This window comes from Bacillus rossius, chromosome 1 (genome assembly GCF_032445375.1).
Source record: "Bacillus rossius redtenbacheri isolate Brsri chromosome 1, Brsri_v3, whole genome shotgun sequence".
Taxonomy (NCBI): domain Eukaryota; kingdom Metazoa; phylum Arthropoda; class Insecta; order Phasmatodea; family Bacillidae; genus Bacillus; species Bacillus rossius.
In genome coordinates, this window is record NC_086330.1 from 323,054,714 (window position 1) to 323,074,112 (window position 19,399).

General features: G+C 37.7%; 1 protein-coding gene across 8 annotated transcripts in view; it reads right to left on the reverse strand.

Moving 5' to 3' along the window:
• LOC134527977 (gastrula zinc finger protein xLCGF3.1-like) overlaps positions 1–19,399 on the reverse strand; it is a 137,098-nt gene that overhangs the window by 86,759 nt on the left and 30,940 nt on the right. For 4 of the 8 annotated variants that reach the window (XM_063361108.1, XM_063361098.1, XM_063361097.1 and 1 more), the window contains exon 1: positions 15,413–15,568. In XM_063361108.1, coding sequence (XP_063217178.1) covers positions 15,413–15,457 — 45 coding nt within the window. In that variant the 5' untranslated portion in view covers positions 15,458–15,568. Of the gene's footprint in view, positions 1–6,697; positions 9,488–15,412; positions 15,573–19,399 lie in introns of those variants that run through there. The other 4 variants (XM_063361106.1, XM_063361104.1, XM_063361105.1 and 1 more) reach the window with 2 other exon arrangements.

Below are 19,399 nucleotides of genomic sequence, written 5' to 3' on the forward strand. Positions count from 1 at the left end.
TAATTGGGATTCATTGTGGTATTACTCAGGGAAGGAGTGGGCTTTCGCACCTGTTGGGAGCATCCCGAGATTCAGAAATCAGCATATTACCAGGAAAGTCACTGACATATTATAGAACATGTTGCAAAGTTTAAATCTGTAAATATTGACTGTAATTATAATGTAACCGACATGTATATAAGCGTGGCTTGCACTGTACCAGTGAGAGATCTTTACCCCAGAGCAATCTTGGGAATAAAAGCAGGAGTCTAGAATTTGGTATGGTGCTTTCTGCTCTTCTCTCCTTTCCCACTCTCTCTCTCTCTCTCCTTCCTTTGGAGCAGCCTTTGGTATTACGCTTGGAATCATTCGCTGGAGCAGCCCTCGGGATCACGCTCTAGCATCCCTCTTCCCCTGGAGCGGCCTTTTGAGGATTACACTCTAGGACCCTCCCCTTACAGCGGCCTTTCGAGGATTACTCTCTGGGACCTTCTTACTGGAGCGGCCTTTCGAGGCTTATGTTCTAGGGCTTCCCCCCGCCTCTTCCTTGTTCACATGCCTAGCAAGACGGCAGGTCGCAGGCATCTCCGACAGCGCCAACATCAGAGAGACAAGGAGGAGCAGCTGCTAGTATACCAGTAGGGTTACTTCACCAGCCAACCTCTTTTGGTCGAGCTGAGCCCTGCCTACCTCCCCATTCATTTCTACCAGTTCTCCCTGTACCCTTACTCTCCAGACTCTTCCCCAGCCAGGCCCCCGCTCTTCCCACACCCCCAAACCCTTCTTTCGCCCATCAAGCCCCGCAGCAGTACCCTTATCCCTTATTCTGGTAGATATTACCACCCCTCTGACTCACCGACTACGGCACCCTTCTCAGCAAGCAACCCACCTTGCGAACCGAGGCCGCAGCCTCTCTCTGCTTGGCTTACTGCCCCACTACAGGAATTATTCGGCAGTAACGATTGAGGACGTCACACCCCGGGGGTCTTCACTCCCCCCCACCTTAAGCCACTCCAGCACCTGTTGTCGGGACACATCACTGTCAAGGGGGCAGTGAACGTGGAGAACTGTGAGCTATAGTTCCATAACAAGTTGGTGAGGCCCAAGTACTTATGCAATTGCTTGTGTGTTGTAGGTTGTTCTGCTCCTGTAATTTTCGCCAGGTGCATCTGGTACAGGTGATTGCTCTCGGCATCCACATGGCCCAAGAATTCTACCTCTCTCCATCCAATATGGCACTTTTGTTTGGTGCAAGTCAGGTGGTGCATCTTGAGCCACTCCAATACCAGGGACAGGTGCCACACATGGTCATCCTAAGTCTCGGAGTACACGATCACTTAATCGAAGTAGGCTTACAATAACTGCCCGATGTATCCTTCAAGTATGCAGGCCATCATAGTTTGAAATGTGGCCTGCACGCACTTAAGCCAGAAGTTCATGGCACAGAACTTATATCTACCATCCAACACAGTCATCTCTCTTTCACCTGGGTGGGTTGGCACATGCCAGTAGTCCGAACATAGGTCAAGGGACATAAACACTCAGGCTCAGGCCCATCAAGGCCTCTTACAAATTGATCTGTGCTGGTGGGGAGCTGATTATGACACTATTATAGGGATAAAGTTCACACAGAAATGCATGGTTCTATCCTCCTTGGCAGCAAGGACGATGCACGAGTTATATGCGCTGTTGGAAAGCTCGATGACACCATCTCGCAACATTTCATGCACCTGCTCGCTTATCACCTGTTCAAGTAAACCATATCCCCCGGGTGTTCCAACAACGGCTGGTAATGTGTAGTAGGGATTCGGTGTTCTATTACCATTGTGCACTTGAGTGGGTCGGCTGTTGCTTTACACCCAACTGAATGGCTCCTGATATTCTGGGGGTACATCATTGTCCAAGTCTTCTAACCTCATGGGCTCTCTCGGGGGAAGTGGTGTTCAACATAGTGCACATACTAAAAGGCGCTCATATTTGCCGTTATTCGCTAGCCCCGAAGCCGGCGCTTTTTACTGAGTCATGCTCTACCAACCAAGACTGCCCGAGCACCAGGTCCTCCCTGAGTCCCTCTACAAGAACTGCTGCAGTTTGGGTAACCAGCTCCCTCACACTCACCATTATGATAGGTCTTAGATAGCTGTTCCGACTCCACTGCTTATGGCGTGAAGCAGCGCACAGCATTTCGGTGTGATGTCTGCTGGTGATACCATGTGGCTTGCACCTGGGTCTACAAGAGCGGCCATCGGTCTCCTGTTTAGGGTGACGGGGACCCGTAACAGCCAGTCGTCTAGCATGATGATCTGTCCCAGTGTCAGGCGTATCTCGTCCATGGCTCAGTTAAGGAGATTAGGTGGTATGGGATAACTGTTGGTCCTACACCCTCCTAAACTTCGGCTGGCCATTTCCCACTGGTAGTTTTTATTTTTGTTGTTGTTGGTGGTGGTGGTGGTGGTGGTGGTGGTGGTGGTGGTGGTGGTGGTGGTGGTGGTGGTGGTGGTGGTGGTGGTGGTAGTGGTCCTGATGCCAATGGTACATGCCCTGTGGGCATCCAAGGTGGCACAGTGAAGGTCGGTCTCCATCACGCCTATTGCCTACGTTCCGCCACTCTGGGGTGGCGGTAGATGTCTATCATCCAGTGGGCCTTCGATCACCAGTGCTGCCAACTGCCTTGGATGTTCGTGTTGCACATCTCCATCTGGAAGTGCAGGCGCCTTGTATTCATGTATGGGCTCTCGTCCGCAAGTGGTCACGAGTGTCTGCCGTCCCAGAAGGCACTGCAGGATGCCCTCCATGGCTACGGCCTGTTGCACATATTCTTCAACAGTCCTGTTGCAATATGGCCTGAGGAAGCGTTGTAATTCTTCTCTCACCAATGCAGTCACATCCAGTAACACTTGTTCCGGCGCTTTACTCAAGGCTATGCGATGATAAAGCTGAAACTTGCCCGCCACAAATTTGTCCACCAGCTCCATGTCCCTCTGAGCCTCGCCGCAGCTCAGGACTGCATGGCTGTCATCAAAGTGCTGCTTGAGATGTGTGGCGAACTCCCATCACTACATGTTGAACTGCCTTCGCAGGATCCACAAATTCAGAAGCTCGACCATGGAACTGTTCGTTCATGGGATTAGTCCACTCCTTTACTGGGACACTGCACTGTGACATGCATCTCTCACAACACCACACAAAATCAGTTGGGTCCTCATGCACGAGTCCACTGAACTCCAGCAGCACTTTGCGCCGGACCCCTGTTGCAACCCGCACAGCATACGCGACTGGCATCACTACAGAGTTCGTAGGTGCGCCACAGTCAATTAGGTTCGGCGATGATGGATTCTGGTTCGGTAACATCTACCCGAAGCAGTTGCCCGAATAGCCTCTATATACGTCACTTCCCCCTTTTCCCAGCAAGCATACTCGCTATGTTTGATCCTACCCCCTGCATCTGCTTTAGTGATGTCTCTTATGTCTCCTACAACATGCCCTCAGCTGTTTGTCTTCACCTCGCTGTGCCTCGGTTGCGAGCACATGTATGTGCTCTGACACTTTCACTTTCCTGAAACAGGGTCCATGCCTTTTGGGAACTGACACGTTGCCCACGTAGCTATAAATCCATGTGGCAGAATTGTTTATCACATGGCCGCACTGTCTGTGAAACCTGCCTGCACAGGATATCATCATGCCCACCTGATCACTGCTGACATGCCACGACGATCACTAATGGAAATGGGCCGAAAAAGGGTTTGAGGGGGGGGGGGGGGGAAGCCCTCCATGGTGCGACGTCACATTGAAGGAGGGGAGGTTAATCGATGGGAAATATGATCCGAGTGCAGGATGGGACGTTATTAGCAGAACTTTGAAATTGATAGGTGTTGAAATGTGGCAAAGAAGTGTTATGGTAAGCAATATGTACTGCCTAAAGGGGTCCTTCAATTGTCCTGGGCGGCTTTCCCTGCACTGCACACGCTCTCCTGTGGACTTGATGTAAATAGTCACAACTCCACAACAGGTGGAGGATTTGAGTGGGGTTTCACTCACCACCTCAGAGCAGCATGTGGATGCCAGAGATGCTAGAGTACAGTGTTACAATTGAGATGTACAGAAGTTTGTGGAATGGTTTCAATCCCACGATCCTTTTTCTGTTAGCGACTTCGTGATGTCCATCAGCAGAGGCAAAGTGGAAGATTAATCAAAAAATGGGTGCGTGAACTTAGGTACGCGCGTGAGAAGTTATACTTCTTTGGCATCATTAAAAAATAGTTTTTAATTGCATGCAAAAATAGTGCGTGGAGTCCCTCCGCGCGGAAGAAGTGAAACTTCGTAATGTGGAAATGAAAATAGGAATAGGTAGAAATTGATTTTTAGTGAAATCATATTGTATCAAATCAAACTAAAAAAAATTAAGGAAACAAATTTGTAACAATTCATAGATTGATTTTCAGAGAGAGAAACCTATTGAATGTCTATAAAACTAACTTTTTTATGAGAGCAGATTTCATGAAATAAATCATGAAATCATTCAACAATAAAAGCTGTTTATTTAATTAAGCGGACGGGTTCTCCCCAAGGAGAAAATTGATGCGGCAAGACCTCGTGGACATAGAGAAATGACACACACTCACTATTTATGTGTCTATGAAACATGATTTTTTTCTGCAATTTAAATTGTAATATACAAAAAGGGTATTGAAAATTGAAACAAATATGGCGACACTACAAACTGTCAGGATCTTTATTTTTTTTCTTACTCTCTACTTAGTTCCTTACAATAGCGCGTTCAAGCGCCCCACATTCACTCTCGCTCTGTCTTTTTCTATTCCCCCTCTGCAGGAGCGTTAAACGTTTAACGCAACCTTGATGGAAGTCACATTTGAAGTATAACGTCAATAAACTGTCACAGAACATTTTAAATTGGGAACTCATCAAAGCTTTGACTTGGTGGGGCAAAACTTTGACCAAATCAAGACAGTCAGAAATAATCATGTTATGAACATTCAAAGGTTCAAGTCAAAGTTTACCATTCATGGGGAGGATGTACCGGTCAATACTGAGACAATATTTCACTGTATTGCACTCCTCAAGAAATCTGACGAGATGAGGGTATTCTTCCTATACGAGCTGGCACCATACCTTCTGTCTCTATTCCTTGAGGTTGGAATGAGGACGACAACTAAGTCTGTACTTAATGAATTATTAGATCCTCTGGGAGAAGTCAACCTCGATGGAGCGGCTCACGTCACCGATGAAGGATTTTTACTACACCGAGTGGTATGGAAGAATGGTGATACCTTTCAAGGTATCATCGAGTATTTGACTACCGTCGAATGGGGATACTTGAGACAGCAAGGAAACTTGAGCCATTTAAGATTAGTTTTTTTTTTTTGGTAGCTTTGCTGAAAATATAAATAATCATATGTTCTTATAATGGCTGAGTACTTCACATTTTAAAGAGGTACTTTGAAATTGATAATATTGTTTAATTGTGTTTAACATATTTCCTGCATAGTTTTTATTATTTTCTTGTAAAATACCATAAAAAGTAAGTAAAATAACTTGTTATGTACAACAAACACTAATATGCTTACTGTTTGATGGATACTTTTCCTAAACATATTGGTGTATGCATGATATCATATTGCTTATACATCCTGCTTAATTTGTATGTACTTTGTTTTAGCTAACAATGTTTGTAATTGTGACACTTATGGGGTTACTTGAGCCACAAGCATGAAAATCGCAAATTATATAAATACTGATGTTATGTTCACATTTTGTTTAGTTTTTGAAGCATTATCATACAAATAATTACTAAAATACATACTAGGTATAATTTGACCAGTAATTAGGTGCAGATTATAGACTATAAAAATCAACTTAATTACTTTTATACATTTTCATGTTCCAGAATGGTCAGAAAGCATGCAAGGAGACCAGGAAGTACATATGCTGCTTACTCAAATAAAGCGATGGAAGATGCGATGAAAGCGGTAAGCGAAGGTAAATTATAAATCAGAAGCGCTGCAGAAAAATATTCAGTGAACAGGTGTACACTTAATCGAAAACTGAAAGGAGTTCATGTTCAGCCATATGGGAGACCACCAGCATTATCACAAGATGAAGAGGCAGTTCTACTGAAGAGTATCATAACAGCTGCAGAATGGGGCTTTCCCCATAACAATAATATAACAAACTTTGTTACAAATAAGAGGGAGTAAACATTTGTAATTTTGCAATTGAGTAGTGTAAAAAGTTTTACTGAAATAATAACATGGTAATGATGTCTTCTTTTCAATGTTCAATGATCTTGATGTTTGTGCCGATACTTGGGACTATGGAGATACCAGGCCACGCATTAACATTTGAGTCAACACTACTACTAAATATTAAGAGCAAAATAAAAATACACTACTTGAAATAATATGGTGAATAATCAGATAACAGACTTAATTAGTTGGCTTTGAGTAAAAAAATTTTTAAAGGCTTCAAATATTTACTTATTCTGTTATTTTTTATTTTTTATTTAATATCATAAATTTCCAAACACAAAAACAAACTTGGATTATAAAAAATTATATATGTTTAATAACTAAAATTAAAATTTAATTTTTTTATATTGAATACACAGATATCACAAAAACACTTTTATATATATATATATATATATATATATATATATATATATATATATATATATATATATAAAAAACTTGCCATCTAAAAAAAAAATACTTTTCCTAAATACATATTCACAAAATTTAAGCTTGAATATTCAAAATTTATTACAGAGTAAAAATTTATAGTCATTACAACTTACCAAGACATGGAACCTTTCATTACTTGAAGGTATGTATCAATGATTTACACTAGTCTCAAGTAAATTAAACTATGGCAGTCAAGTTCTTTCAAATCAAGCTATTAAAAGCTTATGTTCCTTATATTCTCAAGAATTATTTTCTTACAAATTCTGGCTGTACTGTGACACTAAAAACAATATTCTTATAGTTTTTCCATGTCACCGCTGATGTTCGGTACCCCACTCGCTAAATTTCTGTGAATTTAATATTGCTCCTGACTGATGTTCACACCTTCGTCTCCTAAAGAGGGTTCGGATTTTTCTTAGATGAAATCAGACTGGAGTAGTTAGAAGTCAATGTGAAAGAAAACTTTTAGTGTATCTAATTTTACTTCCAGATAGTTCACGAGTATTTGTGAAAAAGGAAAAATTCTATTTTAATTTAGCTATCATGGAATTTAAAAATAGACTACTGAGTCATGGCCGTAGCCAGGATTTGTGGAAGGAAGAATCTGAAGCAAGCTATAAAAATATATTAGAAATACAACTGTTTCTGGAAAGTCTACATGTATGGAATAACCCCCAAGCTAGCTGAGAGGACCAAGAGGTTTTACCCCAGGAGTTATTTTAAAAAATATTTTTGAAAACACATTATTAGGCTATTTTAGGAAATTACTTTTTCTGAGAGAGCCAACTAAACAATTCCAAATACAAAACTGTAAACTGATATTTCAAAGTAAAAATTCATATCAATGTAATATTACATGATTTTAAATATAAATCAATAATAAAATTAAATGATTCAATATACTTTTTAAAAAGATGTAAATAAATCTCGATACCTATAACAACTCAAATAAATAAATTATTATTATTATTAGGTAATCAAAAATAAACTATTTAAACACACAAACTATTATGAAAATTAATGGTAAAATTATTGAAAGACTAAAAACTAAAGTATCACAGCAAACAAATAAATTAATGTGCTTCTACTAAAATTATTAAAATTAATTACTATTAAATTCAAAGTTGTTTTCATTTTTGTGTGTTGCTACTGTGCTATGGATCAAATAGTGATGAGCAAACCCTTTGGAATATCTTGATTTTCTCAATCCAAACTTATCATTCCTTTCAAATTCACACAGCTAAATTTTCTTCATTCTCTGAAGTATTGCTTGTCTTCTATCTTCATGGTGAAGCCAAGCCACCAGAATCATGTTAGGTTGCTAAGTGATGGTTAGTTGTGCGAGAGATCTCTCTCTCCCATTTTCACCCCCTCCACCCTTTCATGAGAGATCTTATTTTTGACCCAAATTTAGAGGAGGAAAAACTATGTTCCTCCTTCTAAAGAACTTCTTTAGTACCAGTCTGTACAGTCATTACCATAAAAGAACACCCTTCCTTTAATTTTACAAATTCGTAAAAACTTCAAAGCCCTTTCAAATTACTCTGAACAGAAACTCAGCTGCACAAAAATGACATGAGAATGGGTTTTCACCACTCTGTATTCACTAATAAATGATAATATTTTTCTTGCTTCTGCTCTTAGCAGGACAAAATGAACATGTGTGTGTTTTTAAGTGTTTTCGATCATAACCATTCTAGTGAATTTATAACAGTAAATTGAGCATAAAATTATCTTCTTATGCATGAAAATGTAGAAAAAAATGTATTTCCAACTAACTTTAAAAAAAAAATTAACAGCGGGAAGGCTCACTAAATACTGAGGCTATATATATTCTTACGCACACATTAAGCTTATTCTTTGCAATGAACTTAGCAATATATTATAATCCTGAAAATGGCTTCTCACCAAAATGTACACTATACACCAATATGTGTCTAGTAAATGTAACTTTATATTTAATTTAGAAGAGCATAACACACATTACATTGGCCCATCTTGAGTATGTTTTGTCAAGTGTTTAGAAAGAGTCTGTTTTGTAATGAATTTAGCAGAGCATAATTCACATGAGAATGGCTTCTCACCAGTATGTGTGGTCATGTGTACAGCCATTGTCCCCTTTCTACTGAATTTAGCAGAACATAATGCACATGAGAATGGCTTCTCACCAGTATGTGTTGTCATGTGTCTAGAAAGATCAATCTGCCAAAGGAATTTAGCAGAGCATAATGCACATGAGAATGGCTTCTCACCAGTATGTGTAGTCATGTGTCTATACATACTACCCTTTCTACTGAATTTAGCAGAGCATAATGCACATGAGAATGGCTTCTCACCAGTATGTGTAGTCATGTGACTAGAAATACACCATTTGTTACTGAATTTAGCAGAGCATAATGCACATGCGAATGGCTTCTCACCAGTATGTGATGTCATGTGTCTAGAAATTTTCTGCTTGGTAATGAATTTAGCAGAGCATAATGTGCATGAGAATGGCTTCTCACCAGTATGTGATCTGATGTGTCTGTTAAGTACATACTTTTTATGGAACTTAGAACCACATTGAGGACATAAAAAGCATTTCTCACCACTGTGTGCAACACTATTTTCTTTTGCTACAATAGACGGTTTACATTTATCATTTATTGATTGTGCTTCTTTGTGTTTTTTATCTAAACTTAAATTTGAATACTCAAACTTGGCCGACTCAAAGAAGCAATCATTATTATTCAAGTACTTTGACAGTCTTGTTTCATTTTCATGTCTTTCTTCCTCTGTGCACTGCAATTCAGTAACTTTCGGCAATCCTACAAAAAATCAAAAGCAATTTTAACATAAACAGTTTGAATTTTAAATATACAATATTAGTAATAATTCTTGCAAACTTTATGAAATACTCTCAAATGATATGCCAAAAACTGTACTGCTTGTAAGAACCCTTGTTACTGCCCTTCCCACATGCTACATGGTTTAATTAACAATTTATTATGGAGACTCATTATGTTCAGTACTTTGGTTAGGTGTTCTGATATCATTTAAATAAAATCTTTTTATTCCTTTTAAATAGTATTCATATGTTTTCCGTATATTTTATAATCATAATTTAAATTATTTAATGGTTTTTTTTTAAGGTTATTCTGACGATTTGCTTAGTTTATAGTGAATAAGCCCCTAAGCTTTATTTTTAGCTGTTTGTTTCTGTATTTATGTTTTATGTGCGTTCACGTATTTTTAAGGGTTGCATGGTTTTGCTTGGTTCATTATTACATGTTAACATAATTTTTACTTCATACTTTTTTTCTCGTCATGATTCATTGTCTGAATAAGATGATGCAATAAATAATTGACCTGTTGCAGTAAGAATGAGAGAAAGCGACAGAGTGCGAAAAAGTACTCAGGAATTTAGTTTCCATGAGCCAGGATTGGCTGGTGATTTTTAATTATTTTTTTTTTTGTTTGGTTAAAAGTGATGTCACCAGAACATGTGATTTTTTTGGTGGAATCTCGGTCAAAAATTCCTCAGAGCAAGGTGCATGAAATTGTGTACTGCTATGGATTCCTGCGAAACACTTAAGATCAAGTTTTACGCACCCACAAGAGTTGGAAGAACTCGTTGGATTCCACACTTGAAATCATGTGTCACAAATGTAATCAAAAAAATTCCTGCTCTTCGCTTGACTGCAACAAATCTACTGCAAGACTCCAATTGTGATGCAGCCACCAATTCAACATGCAAATTAGTTAAAGAATCTTTGCAAAGTTTGGAATTGATATAGTACCTGCATCTCTTTTGTGACATACTCTGTGCATGAGTCACTTATCACAGTCTTTCCAGGTCACAGGCAGCAGCAGAGACAAATTCAACCATACAAGAGACTATTTGCATGCTGCAGAAACTGAGCATCAGTGAAGGTTTTCATTTACTTTCTTGGAGAAAATCGATGGAACCGGACAGAAGACAGCTGAAAGGTAATGCTTTACATTCCTCAAAGAAGACTGATGCAATAAATGTCACTGTTAGATGTCTGGAATCTCAACTCACAGATAAAGACACTGAATGTCTGAATTACTTGTTGCAACCAATATTTTCATTTTCAAAACATGGCCTTCTAATAATGAACAATACTATGGTGACAGATCCATCATTAAGATGTTGCATTAGTTTCAAGTTCCCTTGTGAACAATAATGTTCAGTGTGAAATGGTGGAGCTAGAATGGACAGCTCTGAAAATTGTTGTTTACCAGGATTGTACTCCTGTGTACAAAGTCAGTTGGAGGGAAATAAACACAAGACACACGAACCAATTTGTTAATATTCTTTCACTCATGGATCTTGTGTTGTCTCTACCTGCTCACACCACAGATTGTGAAATGTGCCATCAACTACCTCTCTCAACAACCTAGTTAGGTTAGGAGTGAAAGGTAGGACAACATTGAAAGCCTGTGAACCAAGGCTCAATGAAGTGCGTTGCTTTGATGTGAGGTTAGTTAGGACATTCTGTTTAAGAATGCGGCAGCGGTAGCTTCTGCGACGTAAGTAGGCGCGTGTGTGACTTGTCCAGCCCGGCTAGTGGCAGCGTGACGTCATATGCCTTACCTCTCCCTCCCCTGTTGCACATTCTTCAAGACTCATCTCTCCCAGAAACAGACCATCCTGTCACCCCTCCTCCCTCCCTCTAACATTCCAGCATTTCCTCCCTTCGTGCAACCTTTTGCGTGAGAAACTGTCAACACGGTCATTGCGACTCTTTGTTTTGAAGTCTCCTTCGCTGCTTATGTAGTGATATTTCTCTACGTGTCGGAAATGTTGGAAGGAGGGAAGGGTGAGTATAGTTAATTTGCGGTAAAATAAATAATTTTACGGCCCTGCTAAATTTTTCCATTCAAGACATTTCAAAGATTCTGTGATTTGCCATCATAAATACTGCTGTGTGACTAATAAACAAAGTGTATCATAGTGACTTATACAGAATTTACTGACGGTAAATGGCTGTCGCGTGAGCCTTAAAAATATTAATTTTTACCGGGAATGGACTGTACAGTCTGGCTTTTGTCACACGCAGTGTGGAAGCTTGGGAGGAGGGCAGGTGGGTGTTGGCGTGTTGAGGTCGCATGAGGGGGGGAAATGTTGGAACAGGGGGGGGGACACTTCATAGGGTATAGCAAACACATTTTTCTAGTTGCTATACAGCTTTATCCAACATCTGAGCACAAAAATTATAATCAAAATACCACGTTGATTAAATAATTATTACATTTGTTTTAACATTTTATCAAATTTATGGCATAAATTGATATTGTTGAAATGAAAATAATATATTTACTTAAAAGAAAATAAACGAGTTTTCGTTGGCACGTTGAACCACTTGTTTATCCATCAACACCATAATTAATGGCGTCGGCGTTGAATTAAGCGATATTAGGTTAATAAAAAATTTCCAAGGAAATTTTGTTTCAACCATGTTGAAATAGTAATCTCGTTAAATAATATCAATGATTTCATGAACTGCTTTATAAATCACTGTTATGAATCATGCCTGATTCAGCTACGTGTTGTGTTAACTAGTCTTTGACTATTGCTACAACAAGAGAAGAGATAATAATAACTTTACTTTAAGTTTCCGCTTGACGAATCTAGGTATGTGTATATTATTAAAACGAAACAAAATAGTTTTGTGTAATTAAAATAGTGATGAGCATTTTGTTTTCATGCCCTACAGAATTTCCTCTTTTTAGGTAGTTTGTAGTCGCACATTGAGGACAAGCACACAATACATAAATACTTAGGTACTGTTATAAATGTCAATGAGTCTCAAATTCTGCTTAAACTTGCTGCTTATGTACTTTAATTAGTCTAAATGTTTTGTATGAATTTTATTTTTAGGTCGAGAGGGAGGTGTGGGTAAAAATTTTGTATTGCGTATCCAAGTCTATCCCTTGATACTAATGGCATGATCCTGTGGTAACGATGCTTGCTGTTTTAACAATAATTAAAACAGCAAGCATCATGTGCCACCGGATAAATCATACATGATCATGCCAACAGGATCAAGGGGTAAACTTGGATACGTGATACGGAACAATTACCGAGGTGAGGGTTGCGATAAAATTAAGTGTCTTTTAAATTTTTATGTTGAAATTAAGGTTTTTTTTTCTTAACAATTTATTGCTACACACGTGTCTTCAAGAAGTGAAGATACGATAAAGATTTGTACTTTATTTATTTATTTATTTATTTATTCATGCACTCCATTTAGTCCCAAATTAGGGACATGGAGCAAGTTAAATACAATTTAATACAATAGAAGTTATATAAAAATCAACAATACAATCATACAATCATATTACATATTGTTAAAATAATAAAAATTGATGGTATATAAACCTATATCAGTTATAAAATAAATAAATAATAAAATACACACACACACACAGTAGGGCTATGATACAATCAACACCAAGCTATAATTATGCAGAAATCAGAACTAAACTTGTACATACTAATATTGGTGATCCAAATATTCAATTAATAATAATTCACCTAATCCATAAAGAATTAGATGCCATTGGTAACAGCTTCATTTCAGTTTTTGTGGAAAAATTGTACATCATAGGCAGTTAAATTTGCCAGAAATACACATTGCCTGTGTTAATGATTATATACTTCTGCACGTTTTTTTATGCATTTTGTTTGCGATTTGTAATGCAATTCGGTAGGTAGCTACGAAAATCCTAACCTTGACTTCAATCAACGTGATTCTACTAGAACAGAAATTATTTCTTGGACATAAAAAAAGACAGCAATTTATTATAATCCGAAAATATGTTACATGTTAGGCATTTTAACAAATGTTATGCTACGTAAAGAAAACATTTATAACCGAAATGAGGTTAAGGCAAACACTGTCCCGAAGGTAAGAAATTTACTTATTGTTTTAAAAATATTGCTCTCCTAAATCATTATATGTTACGTGTACCGATATTTAGTTAAATGATTTGCTTATAAGGAAAAAAAAAATGAAATCAATATTTTTATAAATATTAATGCATGCACGAAACAAGTCACAAGCTCGCCAACATTCAGTTGAAGCTGCAAATTTCCCTACTATTCAAATTAGTGTTTTAAGCATATTAACTGCAAATTGTACTTTCTAGGATCAATGTTGTATTTAAATTAAAATTTACTTATAATTTGAAACGTAACTCTTACTCCAGAAGGTACTTTATCTCGGTTTTAGCCATTGCAACTTCGTTTTAATGTTTGTCAAGTTTGCGTTTTTGTATAGCAACTAGGGCATTTCTGAATAAAAAAACGTAGAACTGCAATAGCATTGAGTGTCCACTCTGTACTAGTACTTTATTTACTCTATGTGTTGGAATGTGAGTTGGAGTGGGAGGGAGGGAGCGAGACAGGATGGTCTGTTTTTCTGGGAGGGTTAAGCCTTGAAGAATGTCACCAGGGGAGGGAGAGGTAAGCCATATGACGTCATGCCGCCGCCGCCGCCGCCGCCACCGCCAGCCTGACCGGACGAACTTAGCGCGCACCACTACATCGAAGAAGCAACTGCCGTCACATTTTTACTTTTAGCACAAATACCGAGGCTGTAATAAGTAGCATAGTACGTTTTGGTAATTCTTTACGATTTGGTACTGTTTGATAGGAAAAGAAATCATTATTAAAGTTTTTTACATTATTTTTGACAGACTCGATTTTAAGGCCCCCCTAATGTTTTGAGATAAAAATTTTGGGAAAAAAGGGGGCCTTATATTCAAGTAAATACGGTAGTATATGGAAAAGATTCCATTATCTAGCTAATGCTCAGCATGCGTTGCAATGCCTCATTCAGTTTTGTTTTGTAATATGTTTGAAGTAGTTACACATATACAAATCATCTATCCATCTCTCTACATATATATCTTTTTCTCTATATACATATATATATATCTATGTATCTCTCTATCTCTATTCATCTCACTATATCTACATATATACATCTATACCTCCCACCATCTCTATCTCTTCTACATACCAATCACTATATAGCTCTATACATCTATATATCTCTTTATCTAACTCCATTTCATTCCCTATACCTAGCTCTACCTCAACCTATCTCTCTGTCTCTCTCAATCTCACTCTATATCTATCACACTATCTCTGTCTGTCTTTTATATTTAATGAAATTGTGTCATGCGTGCGCACTGATACAACGAAAACTGACGAAGTGCCGCTATACATATAATATGAAATAAACACATTTATTGAAACGACTCTCGGGCTACTTATTGTTTATATCACACATGAACTGAAATGTCTGTGTTTGTATTTTATTCAGTTCAATGCTGTGAATTATCACTGTTTATATTTAATTCAGTTCAGTTCTGTAATGTGTGCGCACTCAGACACCGAAAACACACGAACTACTGCTAAACTATAAGAAATACACACCTTTTTTGAAACAATTCGTGCTCCAACTATTGTTGTACCCTCTCAGAAACCTTCACGGGCATGCGCATAACAACTCACCAAAATTTCATCGCAATCGGACTAGTGTGTATTAAGAAAGAAAATGGTGGTTGATGATATCTAAATCCACATTTAATTTCAGAAATTACCAAGTAATTCTCGCTTCCTCCACAATTTTTCCTGGTAACATTAAAATACTATTATTGTTTATCTTGTTTCGTGGTGTTCCCAGTCTGTATACACTCTTACGGTGATGGAAACGCACCTGTGTAAGTGACCGGCGCTCCCAGCTTGTCACACCCCAGGCCATCTACAATAGTTATCTCATCCTTCCCCACCACTCTGCTGCTGGCAGCTGTCTCGACCGGAGCAAGGGCGTCCCCAGTGCAGGAAGCTGCCCACTCTCCAACAGCATCATCTTCACTCTGTCACAGACAGTCATTACCTACAGCTTCTGCTTTATGGTTCACATAACCCTTGCACATACAGGTAAAGGTGGACTGTACACTTATGCACACACCTGCAACATAATACTTTAGACTTCGCTTCAGCCGAGATGTTGGTTGGTTGGTGATTCTATTCCTGTCCAAGAAAATCGGAAAACTTAGAATCAGCCATAAATTTTTTGGGTGTTGGGGAAATTAGTGCAAAACCCAGTGGATTTTTTAAGCCACAGGGGATGATCTGTTTGTCTAGCAAGTTTAAAAGAGCTTAGTTGAGCAACTGCTCCTTGAGCCTACAAATTGCATCACTTGTACCATATTTGAGCAGTTAACTACCAAACCTCCAAAGTGGGTGTGGTAAGATAACATAAAGAGTTGCCAGTGTCAAGGCTAGTTTAGTTAGCCATAGTTTTGTAGCTACCAGGGAAATTATTTCTCCAGTGAATATCATTGTAGGTAAACAAACGTAAAGCCATAGTTTTGTGAAGAAAGCTTTGAATTTTTAAAATATGATGGAAAATTTCTTAAAAAAAATATTTTTTATTAATTTTTAATTAAGAAAATTTTAAAACTAAATAAGTTATAGGGTATTTATAAAAACCGTACAAGGCTTTTGCTTTGCACACAAAGTAAATGAAGTATCCGGAACAAGTCTATGTCGCTTAACTGATTGCATACCGTACAAAATTTAAATTATTTCAGTTTAAAACTTGTTATTTAACGGACATGTGTAGCTCGTGAAATGGACGAATGATGTGTGAGTTCAGTATTACGCTGCTAGATGTCAGGCACGATGAGTTTAGAATTTGCCCGCTAGATGTCCCAACTATCGCAGAGGATTTCTGTAGGGAATAAAATTTCTTTTAAACGATCGACTTCAAAACTGGTGTCAGTGACAGTAAGTCGTTGTATTTTGAAGACAGAAAGAAGCCAATTGACGAAAACTCTTCCATTTACTTCGAACTATATTGAACAATCAAATATGTATTTCCTAATATTTCACAGATTTGATTTAACGGTACTCTGTAGAATTTAATTGTTAACATTTTATTTTTAAAAATGGCAAAATTTATTGTATTTATAATAATAGTCCTATTGCATGAATCAAACTTGACCTACTATATAATATACATTCAAAATATATTATACGTTAGAAAACTAGGTAAATTATGTGGTTAGAAATCCAAAAGATGTACATACGTACTAGCAAAACTGTGCCATACCAATGTAGCAGTTGTACGCTTACAAGCGTGCAGTGTATGCTAACACATTTTAATTATTTGGTTTCAAAACCGCATAAATGTATTTTCTTTATTTTACTTTCACAGCAACATGCGTCCTCTTTCGCCCCATGGTCCGCTCTGTGAGTATCAGGTCATGCAATATTTTGAATGTTATTGTAATTTTGGCAATTTTAAATCTGTGATTTATGTGTTTAAAGAAATTTTTAATTTTTATAATTTTTTTTTTTAAAGTTGGTTGGTTTTCTAATGGTATATACGTTCCTTTATTTCCTATAATAAACTCATCTATTACTACTGGAATCTTTCCATATCATCTTCAAACTGCAATAACTATTTCTTTGCATATGAAAGGTAATAAATCCAATATATAAAATTATCGTCTGATAGCAGTTACGTCTAGTTTCGCAATAATATTTGAATAATGTGTTATAATTATATGTATGAAAATTATAAAATACTATGAAATTTACAACAGCTAGACGCATTGAAACAGCTTTTGCTGATTTTTTTTTTATAATAGATACCGATACAAGGCAATTGATGATGAACCAATAGGAATTTTTTTGTAAAGCATCTAACACATTTGACACGATTAATCAAAATATAATGTTGAATAAAAAAATAATTTCAATTGGGAATAGTTTAAAAACACACAAATTATTACAGTTTTATCTTATAGTCCAGTTGATATAATTAAAAATAGGGGGTAGCTGGAAAGTATTCCGAAGTTAATGAAATTTTGATATGTCATTTGGGGGTACTCTGGGGTGTAGAATCTGAGTTTTCGACCTCGAGGACCCTGTGCTAACTTCGGGGGGCCCAAAAAACGTCGAAATTTTTGGACTTTTTTCAGTTTTTCGCTTATATCTCATACAATAAGCGTTTTTGATGTACCATATTGTGTTACAAAGTTGTAGAGCATTAAATTTCCTTTAAAATACACTGTCTCACATTTTTTTCGACTTAATATTAACCAATATACAGCCCGTCAAAGTTAGAAAAATTTCTCAAAATTAAAAAAAAAAGCAAATAAAAAAAAGGGTTTTTGCTCAATAACTTTTTATTTTCACCATTCACACCAAACAACTACGACACCTATGGACCCCCCCCCCCCCCCTCTTTGCTCCTTCAAAAGTCAATACTACGTCCTATTCCAATTTGAGAAATGCTTTACAAAAACCGTCTCTCACGCCAAAAACCCAAACATTGTACACCCTTCTGCGTGTAAGGGATTACTGGGGAAGTCAGCACAATGGAATGAACTCTCATAACCCCTTGCCCACGTATAACATAACGGGATCAGGGACAAGTGTTTGGGCGAGCCTTATCAACACCGATTCAATAGAAGGCCTGAACGCTGGGGAAAGTTAAGGGCGTGAGGGCCGGACCCTTTGCCCTGCTGCCTAAACGAGGGAAGCAGTCCTTGCTTGCTGTTGTGTTATGCTTTCTGTGGCAGTCGGCAGTTTTCATTTTAGTGTTTAGCTGCTTTTATTGTGCATTTCTGTGTTAATATTTCTGTAATAATATTACAAAGATCTATTTTTAAATGTTTTGCTAATGAGTGTGCAAATTGCACAGGAATTCATACGAACGGACCAACAGTGCACGTGTTAAAATTTCTACAAGATATCGAGACTAAAAAATAGCTTATAGCTATTTTAGTGAAAATTTTATGCAAAGTCGACGGTCAAGGGTAAGTCTTAAATTTTAGTTTAAAAACTACGCACTACTTTTACTTAAATGTCAATTCATTATTTATTTTTAAAAAAATGTAATATTTTTTCTTGTGTTATTGAAACAATCATAGTGTGCTTGTACAAGAAGCCACATTTCAGGAAGTCTTTGAACATAGTCCATGTAGTTTTGGCAGACTTCCTGAAATGTGGCTTCTTGTACAAGCACACTATGATTGTTTCAATAACACAAGAAAAAATATTACATAAAGCACCAAAGCAGTAGAACGGCATCAGCGGTCATTGCTGCATTCATCAATGAAGTTTGTCTTTTTAAAGACAACATCTATCAGTACAATTTCACAGGCGAAATTTCTCTCCAATGACACCAACAAGAAGAACTTCATCACCATGTTGAAGACTGAAATGCAAGCCAAGGGTATCCAAGTAAAACAGGCATTAGAAGATGCCGATGTTATGATTGTGGAGACAGCTGTATCAGCAGCTGACAATTTTGACAGTGTCACCATTATAGGGGAAGACATTGATCTCCTTGTGCTACTCACTGCATTAGGTTATTCCAAAGATAACATATATTTCCATAAGAGTGGCAAAGGTAACACCCCCACTGTTCTGTATTCATCCCATTCTTTCAAGTATGAACCACAATATATTCTGTTCCTTCATGCAATAAGTGGGTGTGACACCACCTCAGCACCCTTTGGAATTGGGAAGAAGGTGATGCAAGTGTACAATAAGTATCCTTGGATTTCGAAAATGTTGGAGGTGTTCAAAGATCTCGAGGCAACGCCTAACCAAATCGCCGAAGTTGGGGAGAAATTCCGTGTGATACTGTACGGAGGGACTATCAATGCTGACAACCTAAACAACC